Source organism: Dendropsophus ebraccatus, chromosome 11, assembly GCF_027789765.1.
Source record: "Dendropsophus ebraccatus isolate aDenEbr1 chromosome 11, aDenEbr1.pat, whole genome shotgun sequence".
Lineage (NCBI taxonomy): Eukaryota > Metazoa > Chordata > Amphibia > Anura > Hylidae > Dendropsophus > Dendropsophus ebraccatus.
Window position 1 is genome coordinate 57,921,098 of NC_091464.1, and position 19,363 is coordinate 57,940,460.

Sequence of the window (19,363 nt, forward strand, 5' to 3'; positions counted from 1 at the left end):
CTTCAGGGAAGAAAGGACTGGCATCTCACTGAGGGATTAAGTTACAGCTGCCCATAGACATCTAGGGAGAGGGATGACAGGGGGCAGGGGGACAGTTGAGATAGTGCCTTGGGACTGGCTATATCTCAGAGAGGACATGGACTAGCATCCTATTGAGGGATCAGGTTACAGATGCCTACAGAAGCCTATGGAGAGGAGAAAGGGAGAGAATGATAGTGGCTTCAGAGTGGTTTTATCTTCAAAGAGGAGATGGACTTGCATCTTACTGAGGGATCCAGTTACAGCTGCCCACAGAGTCTATGAAGAGGGGATATAGGGATAGAAGTCTATGGACAGTGAAAGTATGGATGGTAGCTGTTGAGAACCAGAGGTAGACAGAAATATTGCAGCATTAGATCCCATTCAAGTGCTAAATTTACAGATTACACTGCTCAGTCCTCTATAATATCATACATGCCTCTGCTTCTGATGGTGTGCTACACGTTATACACTGTCATCCAATGGCCAGAAATAACGGTTCCCACACAGTACACACACACGGCAACTTACAGTATTCTGAAAAGTTATCTACTAATAACTAGACAAGGAAGACAATATGCTCTTTATTGCTTTTTGCCACAATGTAAAGGCATAAAATACAGTACAAAAATGAGTTCTTCGGATTTAATCCAGGAATCAGGTTTCTATTGCTATATAAATACGAAATTAATGGCTACAAAAAAAAAAAAAAAAAAATTCCCATGGTGGGTATCACACCGCCAAGTCATCTGAACGAGCCTTACTACTCGTCCTGCTGGTTTTACTCAAGCGACGTCCACTCTGGCAATACCCATTGGGCATGTGGTGGGGTGCTGCTGAGTGGTTGTTCACTGGGGCAGTTTGTGCATAGTTAATGTGGATGATCTGCCCTTGGCCTATGTCCTCTTCACTTTGGACCCTTTCAGTGGCGAAGTTAGCCGTGTTCTGCTGAGATGCCAGAGTATTGTTAAAAGGGTTGCTGAACTTACCCTTACTGTTCAAGCATTGGTTAAAATCCGGCGGAGGGGTGCAACTTTGAGACCGGTGTTCCGGTTCTATGGTGGCCACTCGAAGTAGATTGGCACTGTTGGTAGGTTGACTGGATAATCTCTGCTTGAGCTTTTTCCATAACAAGTAGTAGAGCTCAACAAGGCTAAGTACAAGTGAGAGGGTGGCAACGGCCAACATAAAGACAATGAAGACGTTCTTCTCGGTTGGCCGGGACACGTAGCAGTTGACAGGATGGGGACATGGTTTTCTCTTACATATATAGAGGGTTTCCAAAAAGATCCCATAGAGCATATATTGCCCAACGATAAAAGCTACTTCCATCACTGTGCGGATGAGAATGCTGCACACATAGGTGTTCAGTAGACTTCCTTCAAGTCTGATCTTACCACCCACCTCTTCTCGATGGGGAACGTCCACCTTTTCTGCTGGGTACTCTTTTTGATGGTAAGTGGAGTCTTCGTTCATGTCCTGTTTGGCTTTTGTCTCCTCCTCCCTGAGCTTTTTTTTCTCCTCCATCCGAACAGTATGCATGGCGTGTCCCATGTAGAGCAGGGATGGAGTGGAGACAAAAATAATCTGGAGAACCCAGTATCGAATGTGGGAGATGGGGAATGCTTTATCATAACACACATTCTCACAACCAGGCTGGGTTGTGTCACACATAAAGTCGGATTTTTCATCTCCCCATGAAGACTCGGCTGCAGTGCCCAGAACCAACATCCGGAAGATGAAGAGGACAGTCAGCCATACTTTTCCCACCACCGTGGAATGTTTTTGTACTTCCTCTAAGATATCTCCTAGAAAGCTCCAATCACCCATGGTTCCTTATTGCACAAAATCTCTGTGGAAATAGGAATAGTACAGAATTAGGTATGACACATTATATTGTGGAAATTGTAAATTACCCTTTATAACCCCCACCCCTATGAACTTAACAGATCGATGGATTCAAAGAGATGTGATCTGTTTTTTTCATTGGGCCAGTGCTGGTGGCTGGTGACAATGCTGGTTTTCTGTGCTTTTCTGGACCAGAATGGCTGCCTATACTACAGATATGCTGGTGGAGCATAGTAAAGACAGCACCATAGAGATCTAGGGGGGGGGGTCACCTTAATCAATAGGGTCAGTATCATGGCAGCCCCAAATACTCAATACAACAAATCAGTCAAATCAAATTGTCATGTGACCCTGAGGAAATTTAATGATAAAGAAATTTCCCCTTAAGTGCTTTGTTCCTTTATAAGCGATAGCTTGTGTGCCCGGCTGTGCTGTGCGGAAGATGGAGTCACCGTGGAAAACACCAACCAGGGAGGGGCTAGGTGCTTATGGGGCCATTTACAATGTACTCCATCTATCTCACCAACCTTTGGCTTCACACAAGGCATGTTTACCCACATAGCTCCCACACAAGCCCACTGGGCCCCCACATCTGCCCAAGTTTTCCTGATTTATTCTGCACATTGAATAAATCCTTCTTGTTGCTCTTTATAATGTGTGGGGGAAACATTGCAGTAAATGTTCAATGTTCTAATTCCTCTGCAGCGCCTCTACTGGAAAAATAAAGAATTACATGGTGGCTGTTCACATCATTGTCTTGTTCGTAATGCAGAACAGGACAGGTCACCTCTCTCCACTCTACTCCAAAGATGAAACCCCTCCCCGATAATCTCAGAATTGTCTAATGGTGCGTTTACACAGAGATTTATCTAACAGATATTTGAAGCCAAAGCCAGGAACAAACTATAATCAGATAACGTGTCATAATGGAAAGCCTGAGATTTCTCCTCTTTTCAAATCCATTCCTGGCTTTGGTTTAAAAAATCTGTCAGATAAATCTGTCTGTGTAAACGCACCATAAGTGGACAACCCCTTTAACTCGTCTAGTCTAATGATAGCAAATCTTTATATTCATCGACACACTTAGGTATGCTGGACGTGACAATCTTCTGAGTAGTATAACAGATTTATTACATTTCCGACACGCTCGTCCCGTGGTCTCATCAGTCATGAGGGAAGAAGCCGGACGGCCGGTTACTTGAGGTCATGACACAAGTCAATCATTGTTCTCCATGGCTGTCTTGTGTTCTGGACATTGGTGATGTGATTTGCGCCTGAATCACTTTATGACGTATGGCGTGTTCCTGTTAACAAGAGATAGAAAGAGTAAGTGCACCCTTTATATACAAGTATTGCGTAACAATACTGACTCGCTGAATCTTATGGAAGTCTATGAGAAAAACAGTATAAAAAATACTAACCCTACTGACCCAACCTAAAAGTCTTATTTTTATTTTTTTGCTCCTCAGTTTTAGAATTATAAGTCTCTGATAGCACATTATACAAGGTGAGGGCAGGCAAGAGGTAGCCGAATCATTACTGGAGAAACCATACAGGAGCAGACCTGCTGGAAAACACCAATGCGGGATTCCATCCTTCTGTCTGGGAGGGCGGTGAACTATAAATCCTGTCTTGCAGGGCTGTGCTGTGCTGTGTGATATATATGTTTTGTTGCACTGTATATATGTTAATGCGGTTGCTTGGCAGCGCCACTATGCCAGATTCCTCTGGTTGGCAGCAGGAATGAGAATCTTCTGGGCTGTCAGCAACAAGAGAAGGTGCAAGTCCTGGCATGGGCCCTGGAATAGCCCTGTGCTGGGGGATGTATGTAGTGATGCTGCTGCGCTGTGCCACCCTGAGAGGACAGAGCCCTAGCGAGGTATAAAAGGGCTGGAAAATGGGGAGCGTGAAGTCAGCTTTGTGTTATCTATCTATCTATCCATCCAGTTCTCAAAGAGCTCAGACTAATTTCCAACACCCCCAGTTTCAAGCGTGCCCTGAAGACTCATCTCTTCAGGTGTGCTTATAACCTTTCCTAATCTCTTCTTCCTCTCTGCTCTCCCTTCTGCATCCTCTCCATAACCTCTTTGGTGCCATCTACTTTGTACTTGCTACCTTAGCTCAGAAAATGGCGTGTGACTAGCTCGCCCAATCAGCTATAGGCACTTTGAGATTCTATGTACAATTACTGGAACATCGACAAATAAAGCCCTTGTTGCTCTCGTGTCACCCCCAGTAACCCTAGTCTGTACGCTCTCGAGAGCAGGTCTCTTAATTCAGAATTTTTTATTTTATTTTAATTTATTCATTGTATAATTTAATTTAACTATAAACGGTATTGTATTTGTATATTTAAATAAGCGCTGTGAAATCTGTTGGCGCTATACAAATAAATATTATTATTATTATTATCATCATTATCTATCTATCTTATATCTATCATCTGTCCACCTGCCTTCCTTTCCTTCCTTTTCCTTCTTTTCCTTTTTCCTTCCTTCCTTCCTGGTCATGGGCTCTTGGTGATAATATACAGTGAGTAGAAAACAATTCTGAGACTAAACAAAAGTCACAATCAGACATAGGCCTCATTCACATGTCTGCAAAATTTGTGACAAATTTATATCATATTGATTTCTATGTGCCTATTCACACAGGGGCTTTGTGATCCGTGCTGTGTCCTAGTGCGGCTGTAATTGCAGCACAGACACACCAATAGAAGTCTCTGGGATCCATATTTCTTGTGCACTTTTTTTTTCACTTTTTTTTACGGATCTGCAAAAAATACAGACTATACGCATGCCCTATGGACACATATTTGAGGATTGTGGACAGAAAATTGTAGACTATGGCCCATAAAAGTTTACTGACCTGTGAATGAGGCCATAGACTCTCCTTAGAAATGTTGGATTAGAGGATTATTTAAGGAAACCTTGTGTAATAATAAAGTTACAGAACATACACTCAGCAAGTTATAGCATATAATCTGTAACAGGGGCCCCATCTTCCATGTACTCTGTACTGTGTAGCATCTGCTGTCTCTGCACCCCCTGTAGCTGCGCCCCTGAACATAATGTAAAGCTTTAGTAGGATTTGGAAGACTGCTGGGCCGATCCCTGCTGGGTGAAAAGGAGAACAATATTTGGTTTTAATAGATGAGCATGAGGACATGGCATAGAACCAAGTAACACAGGGACACGGGGTCATCTCTGTGGGTCATAAAATCATTGTAGTCAACTGCATCTCCATCTGGGCTTGACTTAGTGGATGTTCCTGCACCCGCTAAATAGAACCCAGTCTGTTGTTTACATCGACTAGAAGGGGCCCAGTAACAATTAATACAATGACCCCACCATTGTTGGTCCAGTACACCAAGGCATGTTCTTTTTCCCTACTGGCATAAAGGCAGGAAGACCTGGCTTGTTAGTTTAGTTAGGTTAGTTTCCTTGCACTGTACTTCCCTCCTCTCCACATACATACTTTATATCTGCCACACGGGCTACCTCTGTAGTATGTACATTGCCGTATTCTGGGCTTCTGGTGGGTTTTCATCAAAAAGGGTCATTTTGTGATATTAGAAGTCGATAGAGAGTTGCAGAGTTGACCGCAGCGAGTTGTCGTGAACTCCTTTTACACGGATTTAGCACGCACCCTCAACGCGTGACGGCGGACTGTGCACGCTAGGCATATTTGTGCTTGGGTGTGGGCTTTATAATACAAGTACAGGATTGGAAATGTGAAAATATTGGCTCCACATGTGATATCTTACAGAAAATGTACATGGGAAGTGTGGGCAAGGATTATCATGGGGAATATGAATGACACTGACATGAATCAGGTTCTTTAAACTCTCTGCATCGAAGGAAAACTTCCATATTATTCTATGGAGCCCAGCTCTATAATAATGACCCCAAATATCTACTGAGCCTGTATTAGAGACATCCTTGTCTCCATCTTGTGTGTGTGTGTGTGTGTATATATATATATATATATATATATACTGTATATATATATATATATATATATATATATATATATATACACACTCACCGGCCACTTTATTAGGTACACCTGTCCAACTGCACATTACCACTTAATTTCTAATCAGCCAATCACATGGCGGCAACCCAGTGCATTTAGGCATGTAGACATGGTCAAGACAATCTCCTGCAGTTCAAACCGAGCATCAGTATGGGGAAGAAAGGTGATTTGAGTGCCTTTGAACATGGCATGGTTGTTGGTGCCAGAAGGGCTGGTCTGAGTATTTCAGAAACTGCTGATCTACTGGGATTTTCATGCACAACCATCTCTAGGGTTTACAGAGAATGGTCCGAAAAAGAAAAAACATCCAGTGAGTGGCAGTTCTGTGGGCGGAAATGCCTTGTTGATGCCAGAGGTCAGAGGAGAATGGGCAGACTGGTTCGAGCTGATAGAAAGGCAACAGTGACTCAAATAGCCAACCGTTACAACCAAGGTAGGCAGAAGAGCATCTCTGAACGCACAGTACGTCCAACTTTGAGGCAGATGGGCTACAGCAGCAGAAGACCACCCGTTACTAGCATGGTGTACCTAATAAAGTGGCCGGTGAGTGTATATATAGTGGTGCCTTATAATTTGTTCCGGGACTGAGCTTGTAATCCAAATCCACTCTTAAACCAAAGCAAATTTTACCATAAGAAATAATTAAAATGCAGACAAATGGTTCCACACCCCAAAAAGTGATTTATTATTCTAAATAACATGTAAAACAGATGAAACAAACATTCAGAAACAGCAGGATATGTGATATTATTAATTACTGTACAATATTGGAGAGGATGGGAAACACAAGGGTGGACAGAGACTGCAGGGAGCACGAAGGAATGAATAGGGCAGATGTAGGCACAGTACAGCAGCACTCTGTCCGGGGAGAGAGGGGTTACAGCTATGAAGAGATTACCTCCACAGTCCTGTCCCCTGATGTAAGCCCCAGCCTAAAGTGGATCTGCTATGATTTGGAAGGTGAGGGAGACTTCCTGAGTCAGAGTACAGTGCTGTAGACCAACCAGTGCAGGCCATGCCCCTCCTCCACTCGCGCTCCCACCCAGTACAGGAAGATCTTACACCAAAGCAATGCTCTTAATACAAGTAACAATTTTGAAAAACTGTGAGCTCTTAAACCAAAATGCTCTTAAACCAAGTTACTCTTAAACCAAGGTACCACTGTATATACACTAACGTTCAAAAGTTTGGGGTCACATTGAAATGTCCTTATTTTTGAAGGAAAAGCACTGTACTTTTCAATGAAGATAACTTTAAACTAGTCCTAACTTTAAACAAATACACTCTATACATTGCTAATGTGGTAAATGACTATTCTAGCTGCAAATGTCTGGTTTTTGGTGCAATATCTACATAGGTGTATAGAGGCCCATTTCCAGCAACTATCACTCCAGTGTTCTAATGGTACAATGTGTTTGCTCATTGGCTCAGAAGGCTAATTGATGATTAGAAAACCCTTGTGCAATCATGTTCACACATCTGAAAACATAGTAACATAGTAACATAGTAAATAAGGTTGAAAGAAGACAAGAGTCCATCAGGTTCAACCTAGGAAAATCCTACTGTGTTGATCCAGGAAGGCGAAAAACCCCTATGGGGCAGAAGACAAACGCCCCACCACAGGGAGAAACAACCCCCCCCCCCTCCCCCGACTGCAATGGCAACCAGAACAATCCCCGGATCAACGTATCACCAGAAATCTAATGCCCATAACTTGTAATATTATATTTTTCAAGAAAATCATCCAGGCCTCCCTTGAACTTATTTAATGAATCAGCCATGACAACATCATGTGGCAGAGAGTTCCACAGTCTTACCGCTCGTACAGTAAAGAACCCGAGTCGATGCTGATGATGAAATCTTCTTTCCTCTAGACGTAGAGGATGCCCCCTTGTCATTGTTACAGACCTAGGAGTAAAAAGACCACTACAAAAATCTCTGTACTGTCCATTCATATATTTGTACATTGTGATCAGATCGCCCCTAAGACGTCTTTTTTCTAGCGTAAATAACCCCAAGCGTGATAACCTGTCCTGGTACTGTAACCCACCCATTCCCTTAATGACCTTTGTTGCCCTCCTCTGCACCCGCTCTAGTTCAGCTGTGTCCTTCTTATATACCGGTGCCCAAAACTGTACACAGTATTCCATATGTGGTCTGACCAGTGATTTATAAAGAGGCAAAACTATGTTCTCATCTTTAGCATCTATACCTCTTTTGATGCACCCCATTATTTTATTAGCCTTGGCAGCTGCTGCCTGGCACTGATCACTAAAGTTGAACTAAAACAGTCTAGCTCGTTACAGAAGCTACAAAACTGACCTTCCTTTGAGCAGATTGTGTTTCTGGAGCATCACATTTGTGGGGTCAATTAAAACGTTAAAAATGGCCAGAAAAAGAGAACTTTCATCTGAAACTCGACAGTCTATTCTTGTTCTCAGAAATTAAGGCTATTCCATGCGAGAAATTGCTAAGAAATTGAAGATTTCCTACAACGGTGTGTACTACTCCGTTCAAAGGACAGCACAAACAGGCTCTAACCAGAGTAGAAAAAGAAGTGGGAGGCCGCGTTGCACAACTAAGCAAGAAGATAAGCACATTAGAGTCTCTAGTTTGAGAAACAGATGCCTCACAAGTCCCCAACTGGCATCTTCATTAAATAGTACCCGCAAAACACCAGAGTCAACATCTACAGTGAAGAGGCGGCTGCTGGATTTGGGACTTCAGGGCAGAGTGGCAAAGAAAAAGCCATATCTGAGACTGGCCAATAAAAGAAAAAGATTAAGATGGGCAAAAGAACACAGACATTGGACAGAGGAAGACTGGAAAAAAGTGTTGTGGACGGATGAATCCAAGTTTAAGGTGTTTGGATCACAAAGAAGAACGTTTGTGAGACGCAGAACAAATGAAAAGATGCTGGAAGAATGCCTGACGCCATCTGTTAAGCATGGTGGAGGTAATGTGATGGCCTGGGGTTGCTTTGGTGCTGGTAAGGTGGGAGATTTGTACAGGGTAAAAGGGATTCTGAATAAGGAAGGCTATCATTCAATTTTGCAACGCCATGCCATACCCATGCCGTACCCAATTTCATCCTACAACAGGACAATGACCCTAAACACACCTCCAAATTGTGCAAGAACTATTTACAGCAGAAGCGGGCAGCTGGTATTCTATCATAGGTAATGGAGTGGCCAGCGCAGTCACCAGATCTGAACCCCATTGAGCTGTTGTGGGAGCAGCTTGACCGTATGGTACGCCAGAAGTGCCCATCCAACCAATCCAACTTGTGGGAGCTGCTTCTAGAAGCGTGGGGTGCAATTTCTCCAGCTTACCTCAACAGAGTAATAGATAGAATGCCAAATACAAATCATTATTTCTAACCTTGTCAATGTCTTGACTCTATTTTCTATTCATTTCACAACGTATGGTGGTGAATAAGTGTGACTTTTCATGGAAAACACAAAATTGTTTGGGTGACCCCAAACATTGGGAGTATAACCAATGTTAATTCCACTCTTACCATCTGGGATGCAACATAAATGTCCACATTTTTGTAGGAAACCCTAACCTTCTTGACCCCATTCACAGTTTGGAGAAGATATGGGGGTACATTTTATTTTTCTCATACAACATAATTATTATGAAGGAGCAGAAAGAACTTTGTAGACATGGAGCCGAGAAAATAATAAATCCTTCCTGTCATTTATTTTAGAAAACAGGTTCCTGATGTTTCACGAGTTGAAAGTCTTGGCAGAGCGTCTCCTTAGATTTAGAAAACCCAAAGGAACGACCTAAAAAGGCCAACTTAAAAAGTACAGCAAACTCTCTGCAGGCATCAGCCCAAAGCTTTCCTTCAACTATCTCTTACCTCATCGGATGTGGCCCTTGGTTATGATCTATCAAATACCAAAGGTTACAGGGGAGTCTCAGCTGCTGAGGGTAATGAGGCTAAAAACTGGGATTTTGGAGCCAAGAACTCCCATAATCTTTTACCACCTAGTACACATGGACAAACCATGCAACTCTATTCAGGTAGGTATCATTCATATCTCCCATCTCTGCACCCTGATGAAGGCCAACAAGGTAATGGGCAACTTGGCCAAATTTCATATTGCTACTTCTCTGACAAGAAGTTTGATGCGCGAGAAAAAAACAAGCAAACTTGTCCCAAAATAGGTGGTTGTTGTGTGGTTAAAGGGAATCTGTCAGCTCCCGGGCCCTTTTGGTAATTTTCCGTGCAGCAGATTATTTACAATCTCATGTCTCCTACTGTACTGAAAAGTGAACATGGTGACACTTGGTAATTTTCTGTGCAGTGGATTATATACAATCTCACGTCTCCTACTGTACTGAAGAGTCAAAGAGAAGTTTTTTCTGCCACACTCCGGCGCCTCACCACTTCTTCCTTCTCCCTCTTCTTCATTAATAATTAATGCTGTCCGGCCTACTGCTCGCTCAGCTGTCAGCCAGTGTCTCTGATTGTAGATCGGATACAATAATGAGAAAAAAATAAATAAATAAAGACCTCTATTTCATTTCTATCAGGGGATTTGAACCAGAGAATGGACTGCTGGCAGGTCTGTAGAAAGGTGAGTTACCCCTAGACCACAGCTCGTACACATTTGGGCTAAGTGATTCTTTTAGACATAGGACAGAGGACTCATCTGCCATCAGAGACACTGACTGACAGCTGAGCGTGCAGGAGGCCGGGCAGCATTGATTATCCATGAAGAGGGAGGAGGAAGGAGTGGAGAGGTGTGCCAGAGTGCGGCACAAACAACTCCTCTTTGACTCTTCAGTACAGTAGGAGACATAAGATTGTACATAATCCACTGCACAGAAAATTACCAAAAGTCACCATGCTCACTAGGGGACTGCCAGCTACAGCACATTGTCAGCACCTAGGTAGGGCCTGGGAGCTGACAGATTCTCTTTAAGAAGCCTATTTTTGGTATAGATCCCCATTCCTCTATGCTGATTCATTTTGGAAGAAGCCTAGTTACAGCCAAAGGCAGTAGTGCCCCTGGTAACGACATTAGTAGCACATGGGGCCTTAGTTGAGAATGGGCAGCTTAAGTTCTTCAATGGGTTCTATAAGCATGTGCTGGATCTGCTCCTGTAAGGTATTAATGGGGCGGGGGTCTAATTTTGTACCTTCATTGTATGTGATGGGGTATGCGGTGGAATGAATTTAGGCTTTGCTACTAGGCTCTCTCTTCTCTTTGCTGCCCAAAATGGTCTCATTGATACCTACACCAAAGTTGGGACATTTAGGCTCCATCCCAGGAATGCCAACAAAATGGGATTGTACCCACTAGTGTTAAGTGAACTTGCTAGAAGTTCGGGTTTGGCAACTTTCATCTTGAACCCGAACATTTGACTGCTGGCTTCTGGAAAAGTTGGATGCCCCCCTAGTGGGTCCTGGAAAACATGTATGCAGCCTATGGCTTCGGGTTTCAACAGAAGTTGTCAAACCTGAACATTTGGGAATTGCACTCAACACTAGAACCCAGTTTAAGTGGGGTTTGCATAAATCCGATTCCTTTCTGGAGCCCACTTTTTGGGTTTGCCCTGCCAACATTGGGATTATTGACAAATAGAAAGTAATACACCCCTGTGCACTGCCATCCTGGACATTCCGACTTACACCCCTTCTCATTTTCTCATTGGGCATATGTTTTTCTAGGGGATTTGCAATCTAGTAGCAGGAATCCACAGTGAATGCAGAGGCAGACCCTTGGATCTAAGCCCTAGGACATAAAGGGACCCTATTGGACCATTTGCCCAATATGAAGAGACCAGAACATTAATTGACCCATCATAGTTGGGGGCCCTGTTACCGATTTTTCCTTAGATCCAGGTGCTTCAAATTAACACCCCCCCCCCCCCCCATAGTGCTAGACAGGAGAAAGACTGTAGATTTGTGGCACTGTTATAGCACTTTTAGTTTTGTTATCTCTATTACAGAATTATACAATTGTTGGCTACCCAGCCGTAACGAACCAGATTCGTTACGAACTTTGAGAAGGTTTGTTACGAATCTGGTAAAAATAACAACGGCGACTCAAAATTGTACTTTTATCACAGAATAGACCAGGATACAAGGGATTATTACTCTTATAATCCCTTGTATCCTGGTTTTCTGTGAATATCAAGATGTGTGACGTCACCCCTGTTAGGGTGAGACCTTAAATTAGTCTCCTCAGGTATACCTGGGTGCTGCCTAATCAAAAATGTAATGTGACAGCTGTCTGTGAGTATAAACCAAGACACATGAAAGCAACTTCAGTATTCAAGCTTATCGAATGTATTAAGGGAAAATCAGTTAATATCTTTACAATAAGGTTTAAAAAATAGGAGAACCCCGTTTAGCCGCAACAAAAAAAAGTTTTAAAGAAAGAAAAAAAAAAAGTCCCATCACTGTCGGAGATAAAAAAAAAGTCCCATCACTGTCCGAGAAAAAAAAAATTCCCATCAGCTGTCTTATTGGCTGTCCCATCACTGCACAGTTGTGTAGAAAAATGTTGGCGACTCATTGGGATTCTTGGTGTCCAAGACCATGCACCCCAGTGCTGATGTCTGGTCCTTTAATTATGGGCAAGGGCAGTACATGTCTGTTAGTGCCCATTGGGTCAACATTCCCCAAGAAGACCACTAGAAAGTTAGCCCATTCTTGCCACTGTCACCTCCCTGTTGCTTTAGGGGGCCAGTTCTGCAAAAGTTCTGCCTCCACCAGCTTGCAACCATCCGCCGCTTTGACTGCAGTCCAACCTGCCCCGGTGTCTTACCAATGATGTCAGGCCCGGCGCTCTCAGGCTGTCCTCCATTTTGTGAGCCTGGGTGAACGGAGCCACAGTGGGCAGGAGCTCCTCCGGACCATCAGGGAGGAGATATATGAATGGCTGACCCAAGGTCAACTAACGGTGGGAAGTGTTGTAGCCCACAAAGGTAGGAGCCTTTTCTCTGCAGTGCAGCAGGGAGGGCTGCGTCATACACCTTGTATGGCCCATGTGGTAAACCTCATAATGCACAGGTTTCTTTGAAAATGTCCTGCCAATTGTTGATCCCTTTTGAGGACGCGACTCTGTGAGCAGGCATCAACGACATCATCCCACTTGTCCGTGTTCTTGAAAGTGCCGTGAATAACATCATCAGCGAGGATTCCCAGGCCATCACTCCAAGGCTGACCATCCTCCTCCATGAATAGTCTGTTCTCAATCATACTGGCCTCGGTGCAATCAGGTATTGCCTCCTCCTCCTCCGTCAGTTGTCTGTTCTCCACCACACTGGGTCCAATACAGTACTATTACTGCTGCTGGTTCCACTGTCAAATGTCTGTTTCCCACCCTACTGGGTCCAAGGAACTTTGTGTCTTATGTCCCGTGTAATCACTTACACCTTGGCTAATTTTTTTTCACTATTTTTGCGCTTTGATTTTTTCTACTTTCTTCATTGTAATAGCAACTGCAACTAAATGAAACTATACCCTATCAGACTCCCACTATTGTAGCTGCAATTATTCAGCCGTTATTGCAAGGTTTGTTTTAGGTTCGGTTCATACGAATCCGAACTTCAGATTAGTTCGCCGGATCGAAAGAAACCGAACTTTTTAAAAGCTTGCTCATCCCTTTATGATGTTATGATGTGTGGCCCTTCATGGTTTGCTTCTAGGACCCTCCACTGATCCAATAGTGAACACATGGAAACGCGTGCTAAAGACTAGTAGACTAGATGTTGTTGTAGAGAGTTTGAGAGAATTCAGCGCACATGCAATAAATCTTATCACGGTCACAGCTCTGTCACCCTGCTGATACTGCGCCAGGTCCTCCAAGAGGACAAGATATTAAGATTGCTGCTGTTTTAGATGATCGTTTAGATGAACAAATAATTCCCTAATACTAGTAATTTAAACTATATTAAGGAGAAAATATTTGGGGTTTTCCGGACACAACATTATTTTTATACCTCCAGGTGCTGTAAACAACAACAACAAAAAAGTTCCCCACCATCATGTTTATTTCCCACTCGCTGTTCATTTCCTACATGAACAGCATGAGAAGCAGAGCAGTAGGGACTTTTGGAAGAACAGCAGTGGGGAATCAGGCAGGTGAGTATAACATATTTTATCTTTACAGAAACAAGGGGTATTTAATTTAGAAAAAAAAAGGTCTGGAAAATTCAAAAAGAAAAAGTTAGGCAAATCTGCTACTGTTTCTACAGCTTCTGGGCAGACACATACTGATGTAGTAGCGGCCACAATGATGGTGGCTCTCATCACATCACAGGCTCGCAGTTTGCCCCAGGTGCAATTTATACACTTAGGGGGACATTAATAAATAAGGCACCCCTGGCATACAGCATGGAAAAGGCAGAATCATACTTTTTTCATGTGGTACGCCAGCTGTAAGTCCTCGTCGTCTGCATGGGGGAGCATGAGGTGGGAAGTCGTCTCTTTCTCCCAAGCCTTATTTTTTATGGATTGCGCCAGCAAATCTTCATCTGCTACGAAGGAGGTGTCGATTTTTTGTGCAATGCTTGTGACAGGTCCAGGTCCAGTTGCCTTTACTAAGAGGTGTGCACCTCTTAGAAAATCTGTCCGGGTAAGTGGGGCAGTGCTTTATTTAGGACCATACCAGTCCCCCTTAGCATAGACATGTGGCACACAAACACATTGCCAGTTACTGGGTGGGTACTCTATGAGGGACCCTATAATACAGATGCAGGGACTCCTGTCAGTGTAAGTAGCAACACCCTTTTTGTATACTGTAATATTTATGCAAAACTTCCATATGTAAACATGAGTCGCGCACACACAACGCTCTTTGTCTCCACGAGGATCAACCATGCAAAATTTTAGGAAAACGTCACATGGTTGATCATGGCGGAGTAAAAACAAGTTGTATCCACACAACTGTTTAGTATTGTTTATGTTTACAAATGTAACCATCTGCTTATGAGCTTTTTGCATGAATAAAAGACAAAGAGCTTTTTACACCTGTGATTCTAGTACAAACTGAGTATTACATGATTTAACCTCATAGTAGCCAAGCTAGTTTGAGCCTTATTAATTAACTTACTAATTACATTTTATAATTTTTTTGGGAGGGGGGGTGTGTGTGGAAATAATGAAAGAAAAATAAAAAATTTCTGGCCTCTGGGGAGGCTGCAGCACTACAGTAGTGACTCAAACAGCTTCCCCCAGTGTAATGTCTATTCTAATGGTATTATCAGGGGAGGCTGCAGCACTAGTGACACAGACAGCTTCTTCCAGTGTAATTCCCATTCTGGATTCTGGATGGTGGATATTAAAGGGAACCTGTCACCCCCCGTACCGGGGTGACAGGCTCCCGACCCCCCGTTAGAGACCCCTATACTTACCTCATCCCGCCGGGTCCCGCTTCTGGATTCGGTCGGGTCCCGGAGATCTCAGCCGCTGCAGCCCGGCGCGCGCGCTGAGAGATGAGTCCAACACCCATAGAGAATGACAGGAGAGTCCAGCGCTCCGTCATTCTCTATGAGCGTTGGACTCATCTGTCAGCGCGCGCGCCGGGCTGCAGCGGCTGAGATCTCCGGGACCTGACCGAATCCAGAAGCGGGACCCGGCGGGATGAGGTAAGTATAGGGGTCTCTAACGGGGGGTCGGGAGCCTGTCACCCCGGCACGGGGGGTGACAGGTTCCCTTTAATGTGAGCGGCTGCCTGGGGCCCAAGGCTCCTGGGGGGCCATACCCGTCAAAATCGCCCATATCTGATCTTAGAAATAAAATATAAGACAGTGCTCTATAGCGTAAATCATACAGGGCAGAAGTGGTGAAAGGAGGCACATAGAACTCTCACCTAAGTAGGTTGTGATGTTGTAAGGCACAACCCTTACTGCAAATTTGCAATCCGTTTTTTTCCCAAAAACAGATGCATTTGTGTGCATCCATTTTTCCATTGACTCGCATTATAAAAAAAGAGGATCAAAACGGATCCATTTAATGGACAAACTCATTTTTGTGTCCGTTAAAAAAGCGGATCCATTTTGATCCTTTTTTTTTATAATGGAAGTCAACAGAAAAAACGGATCAAAACACTTGATAAAGAGATCAGGGCGGTCTCGAACCACTTTGTCACTGGCAAAATTCTTTTAATAAATTTTATGATATTTTATATCACTACTACTCCCCCCTGTGTAATATACACTCACCGGCCACTTTATTAGGTACACCTGTCCAACTGCGCGTTACCACTTAATTTCTAATCAGCCAATCACATGCCGGCAACTCAGTGCATTTAGGCATGTAGACATGGTCAAGACAATCTCCTGCAGTTCAAACCGAGCATCAGTATGGGGAAGAAAGGTGATTTGAGTGCCTTTGAACGTGGCATGGTTGTTGGTGCCAGAAGGGCTGGTCTGAGTATTTCAGAAACTGCTGATCTACTGGGATTTTCACGCACAACCATCTCTAGGGTTTACAGAGAATGGTCCGAAAAAGAAAAAACATCCAGTGAGCGGCAGTTCTGTGGGCAGAAATGCCTTGTTGATGCCAGAAGTCAGAGGAGAATGGGCAGACTGGTTCGAGCTGATAGAAAGGCAACAGTGACTCAAATAGCCAACCGTTACAACCAAGGTAGGCAGAAGAGCATCTCTGAACGCACAGTACCTCCAACTTTGAGGCAGATGGGCTACAGCAGCAGAAGACCACACCGGGTGCCACTCCTTTCAGCTAAGAACAGGAAACTGAGGCTACTATTTGCACAAGCTCATCGAAATTGGACAGTAGAAGATTGGAAAAACGTTGCCTGGTCTGATGAGTCTCGATTTCTGCTGCTACATTCGGATGGTAGGGTCAGAATTTGGCATGGATCCATCCTGCCTTGTATCAACGGTTCAGGCTGGTGGTAGTGGTGTCATGGTGTGGGGAATATTTTCTTGGCACTCTTTGGGCCCCTTGGTACCAATTGAGCATCGTTGCAATGCCACAGCCTACCTGAGTATTGTTGCTGGCCATGTCCATCCCTTTATGACCACAATGTACCCAACATCTGATGGCTACTTTCAGCAGGATAATGCGCCATGTCATAAAGCTAGAATCATCTCAGACTGGTTTCTTGAACATGACAATGAGTTCACTGTACTCAAATGGCCTCCACAGCCACCAGATCTTATTCCAATAGAGCATCTTTGGGATGTGGTGGAACGGGAGATTCGCATCATGGATGTGCAGCCGACAAATCTGCGGCAACTGTGTGATGCCATCATGTCAATATGGACCAAAATCTCTGAGGAATGCTTCCAGCACCTTGTTGTATCTATGCCACGAAGAATTGAGGCAGTTCTGAAGGCAAAAGGGGGTCCAACCCGTTACTAGCATGGTGTACCTAATAAAGTGGCCGGTGAGTGTATATTCTAATGGTAACATGTACTGTGTATTCTAATCTAACATGTCTTATATAGACATCAGGGGAGGCTGCAGCACTAGTGACACAGACAGCTCCCCCCAGTGTAATATAAATATATTTATATATACACATTTTCTTTCATAAAGTTATATACCACTACAGTTATATGTCTTATAGTTATAGTAACGCTATATACTACTACTGTTATATGTCAAAGTTACAAGCAGTAGTCACTATCATTGTGCAGACAGGTAGCTGCCCCTCCGCCATAAGAGCAGCCCAATCCTATCCTGAAACTCTCTGTGCTGCTGATGAACCTTGCTCCCTTCAGTTTGTAACTTTCAGTTTATATAACATTCACAACTATCATCATGCAGCTGTATACTCGATAGCATCACATGAGTGGATGGGTCACTGACCTCAACAATCACATGTCTATTCTTAAATACTCTGTGCCGCTGTTATTATTCCTATGATCTATCCAAAAGCAGAGGACATATAGGGGATGAACATAACAGACCACAGATGGACTATCTACTACTGAAGTATTTTTGTTTACAGGAATTAGATTCCGACACCAGATCTATTTCTTATTATCAATTGGCAGCTGTAATGTCTGGGAATGCAAGAAATGTATTGATGGGAAATAGGACTGGAGAACCATCCCAGATATGTACATTACATTATTCTTAGAGTAAGATAACAGACATATCACAATTAGGATGTCAGCTTTGAACATATGGGTGCATTCACAAAGATTAGAAGTAGTACATGACCCCAGCAGGGTTATGCTTTTCCCCTTAACAAGACCTGGTTCCAGGCTAACAACCTGCTGAATTAGGGTATGTTCACATGACATTTTTGGCCGCACGTTGGGCTACACGGCACAAATCAGTGATAAAAAGAAGCTGCCGTGCGCAGCCCGACGTGCAGCCCGAAGTGTGGCCGGCGGCCACATTGACTTAAATCAGCAGGACGGAGTCATTATGTGACAACGTTCTGCTCATTTGCCGGACGTACACGGCTTTTGTACAGGACTCAAAAGCGTAGTCAACTGCACAAAAGCCATGTACCCTAATACATTATAGAACTTCTTTGTACCACCACATACTTCAATATTATTACTACCAAATATGTGTAAGGTTATAACTATTATACTACTGCCACTATGTACAAGAGTATAACTAGTATAATACGGTTCAGGAAAGAAAAAGAGCGCTGCACCTCACACCTATGGCTGATACTAGTGCCCCTAGGCTAAATAAAAAACACATCAGAATTTTGTGTATGAATTGATCAAGCCATACTGCCCCATGTACCATCATGCAGGTATCTGATACACATGGGTCCCTACACTAAGTCCACACCGTGCCAGTCAGTGGCCACCAACCCCGCAGGCGTGCACAGCCAGGGAACGGGGGCCATGGCACGGCCCTGTGACCCCCATGCCACAGTACCAGACCCAAAAACACCACACCAGAACCCGGCCAGCACCGCCGGCGGAGAAGGTCGCCCCCAAACAGCACAAGTCTGGATGAGGTATTGCGCTCACCATAGCTGCTGCAGACAGAATGGGAAAAGACAGGAGGGATTAAAACCATGTGCACTCAGGTGTCTCCTGCTAATTGCGGTCATGTGGGTCTCATCAGGAGGAGTGCAAAACACGGAGAAAAGAGAGAAACAAAATGCGGTTCAGGGAAGAAAAAGAGCGCTGCACCTCACACCTATGGCTGATACTAGTGCCCCTAGGTTAAATAAAAAACACATCAGAATTTTGTGTATGAATTGATCAAGCCATACTGCCCCATTTACCATCGTGCAGGTATCTGATACACATGGGTCCCTACACTAAGTCCACACTGTGCCAGTCAGTGGCTACCAATCCCGCAGGCGTGCACAGTCAGGGAACGGGGGCCATGGGACGGCCCTGCGACCCCCATGCCACAGGACCAGACCCAAAAACACCACAGCAGAACCCGGCCAGCACCGCCGGCGGAGAAGGTCTCCCCCAAACAGCACAAGTCTGGCTGAGGCATTGCGCTCACCATAGCTGCTGCAGACAGAATGGGAAAAGA

General features: G+C 44.0%; 1 protein-coding gene across 3 annotated transcripts in view; it reads right to left on the reverse strand.

Moving 5' to 3' along the window:
- Positions 1-602: 602 nt before the first annotated feature.
- The window catches only part of GJA5 (gap junction protein alpha 5), a 47,176-nt gene continuing 28,415 nt past the window's right edge, over positions 603-19,363 (reverse strand). For all 3 annotated transcript variants that reach the window (XM_069946368.1, XM_069946370.1, XM_069946369.1), the window contains exons 2-3: positions 3,001-3,170; positions 603-1,870 (exon numbers count right to left, since the gene is read on the reverse strand). In XM_069946368.1, coding sequence (XP_069802469.1) covers positions 751-1,848 — 1,098 coding nt within the window. In that variant the 5' untranslated portion in view covers positions 1,849-1,870; positions 3,001-3,170 and the 3' untranslated portion in view covers positions 603-750. The remainder of the gene's footprint in view (positions 1,871-3,000; positions 3,171-19,363) is intronic.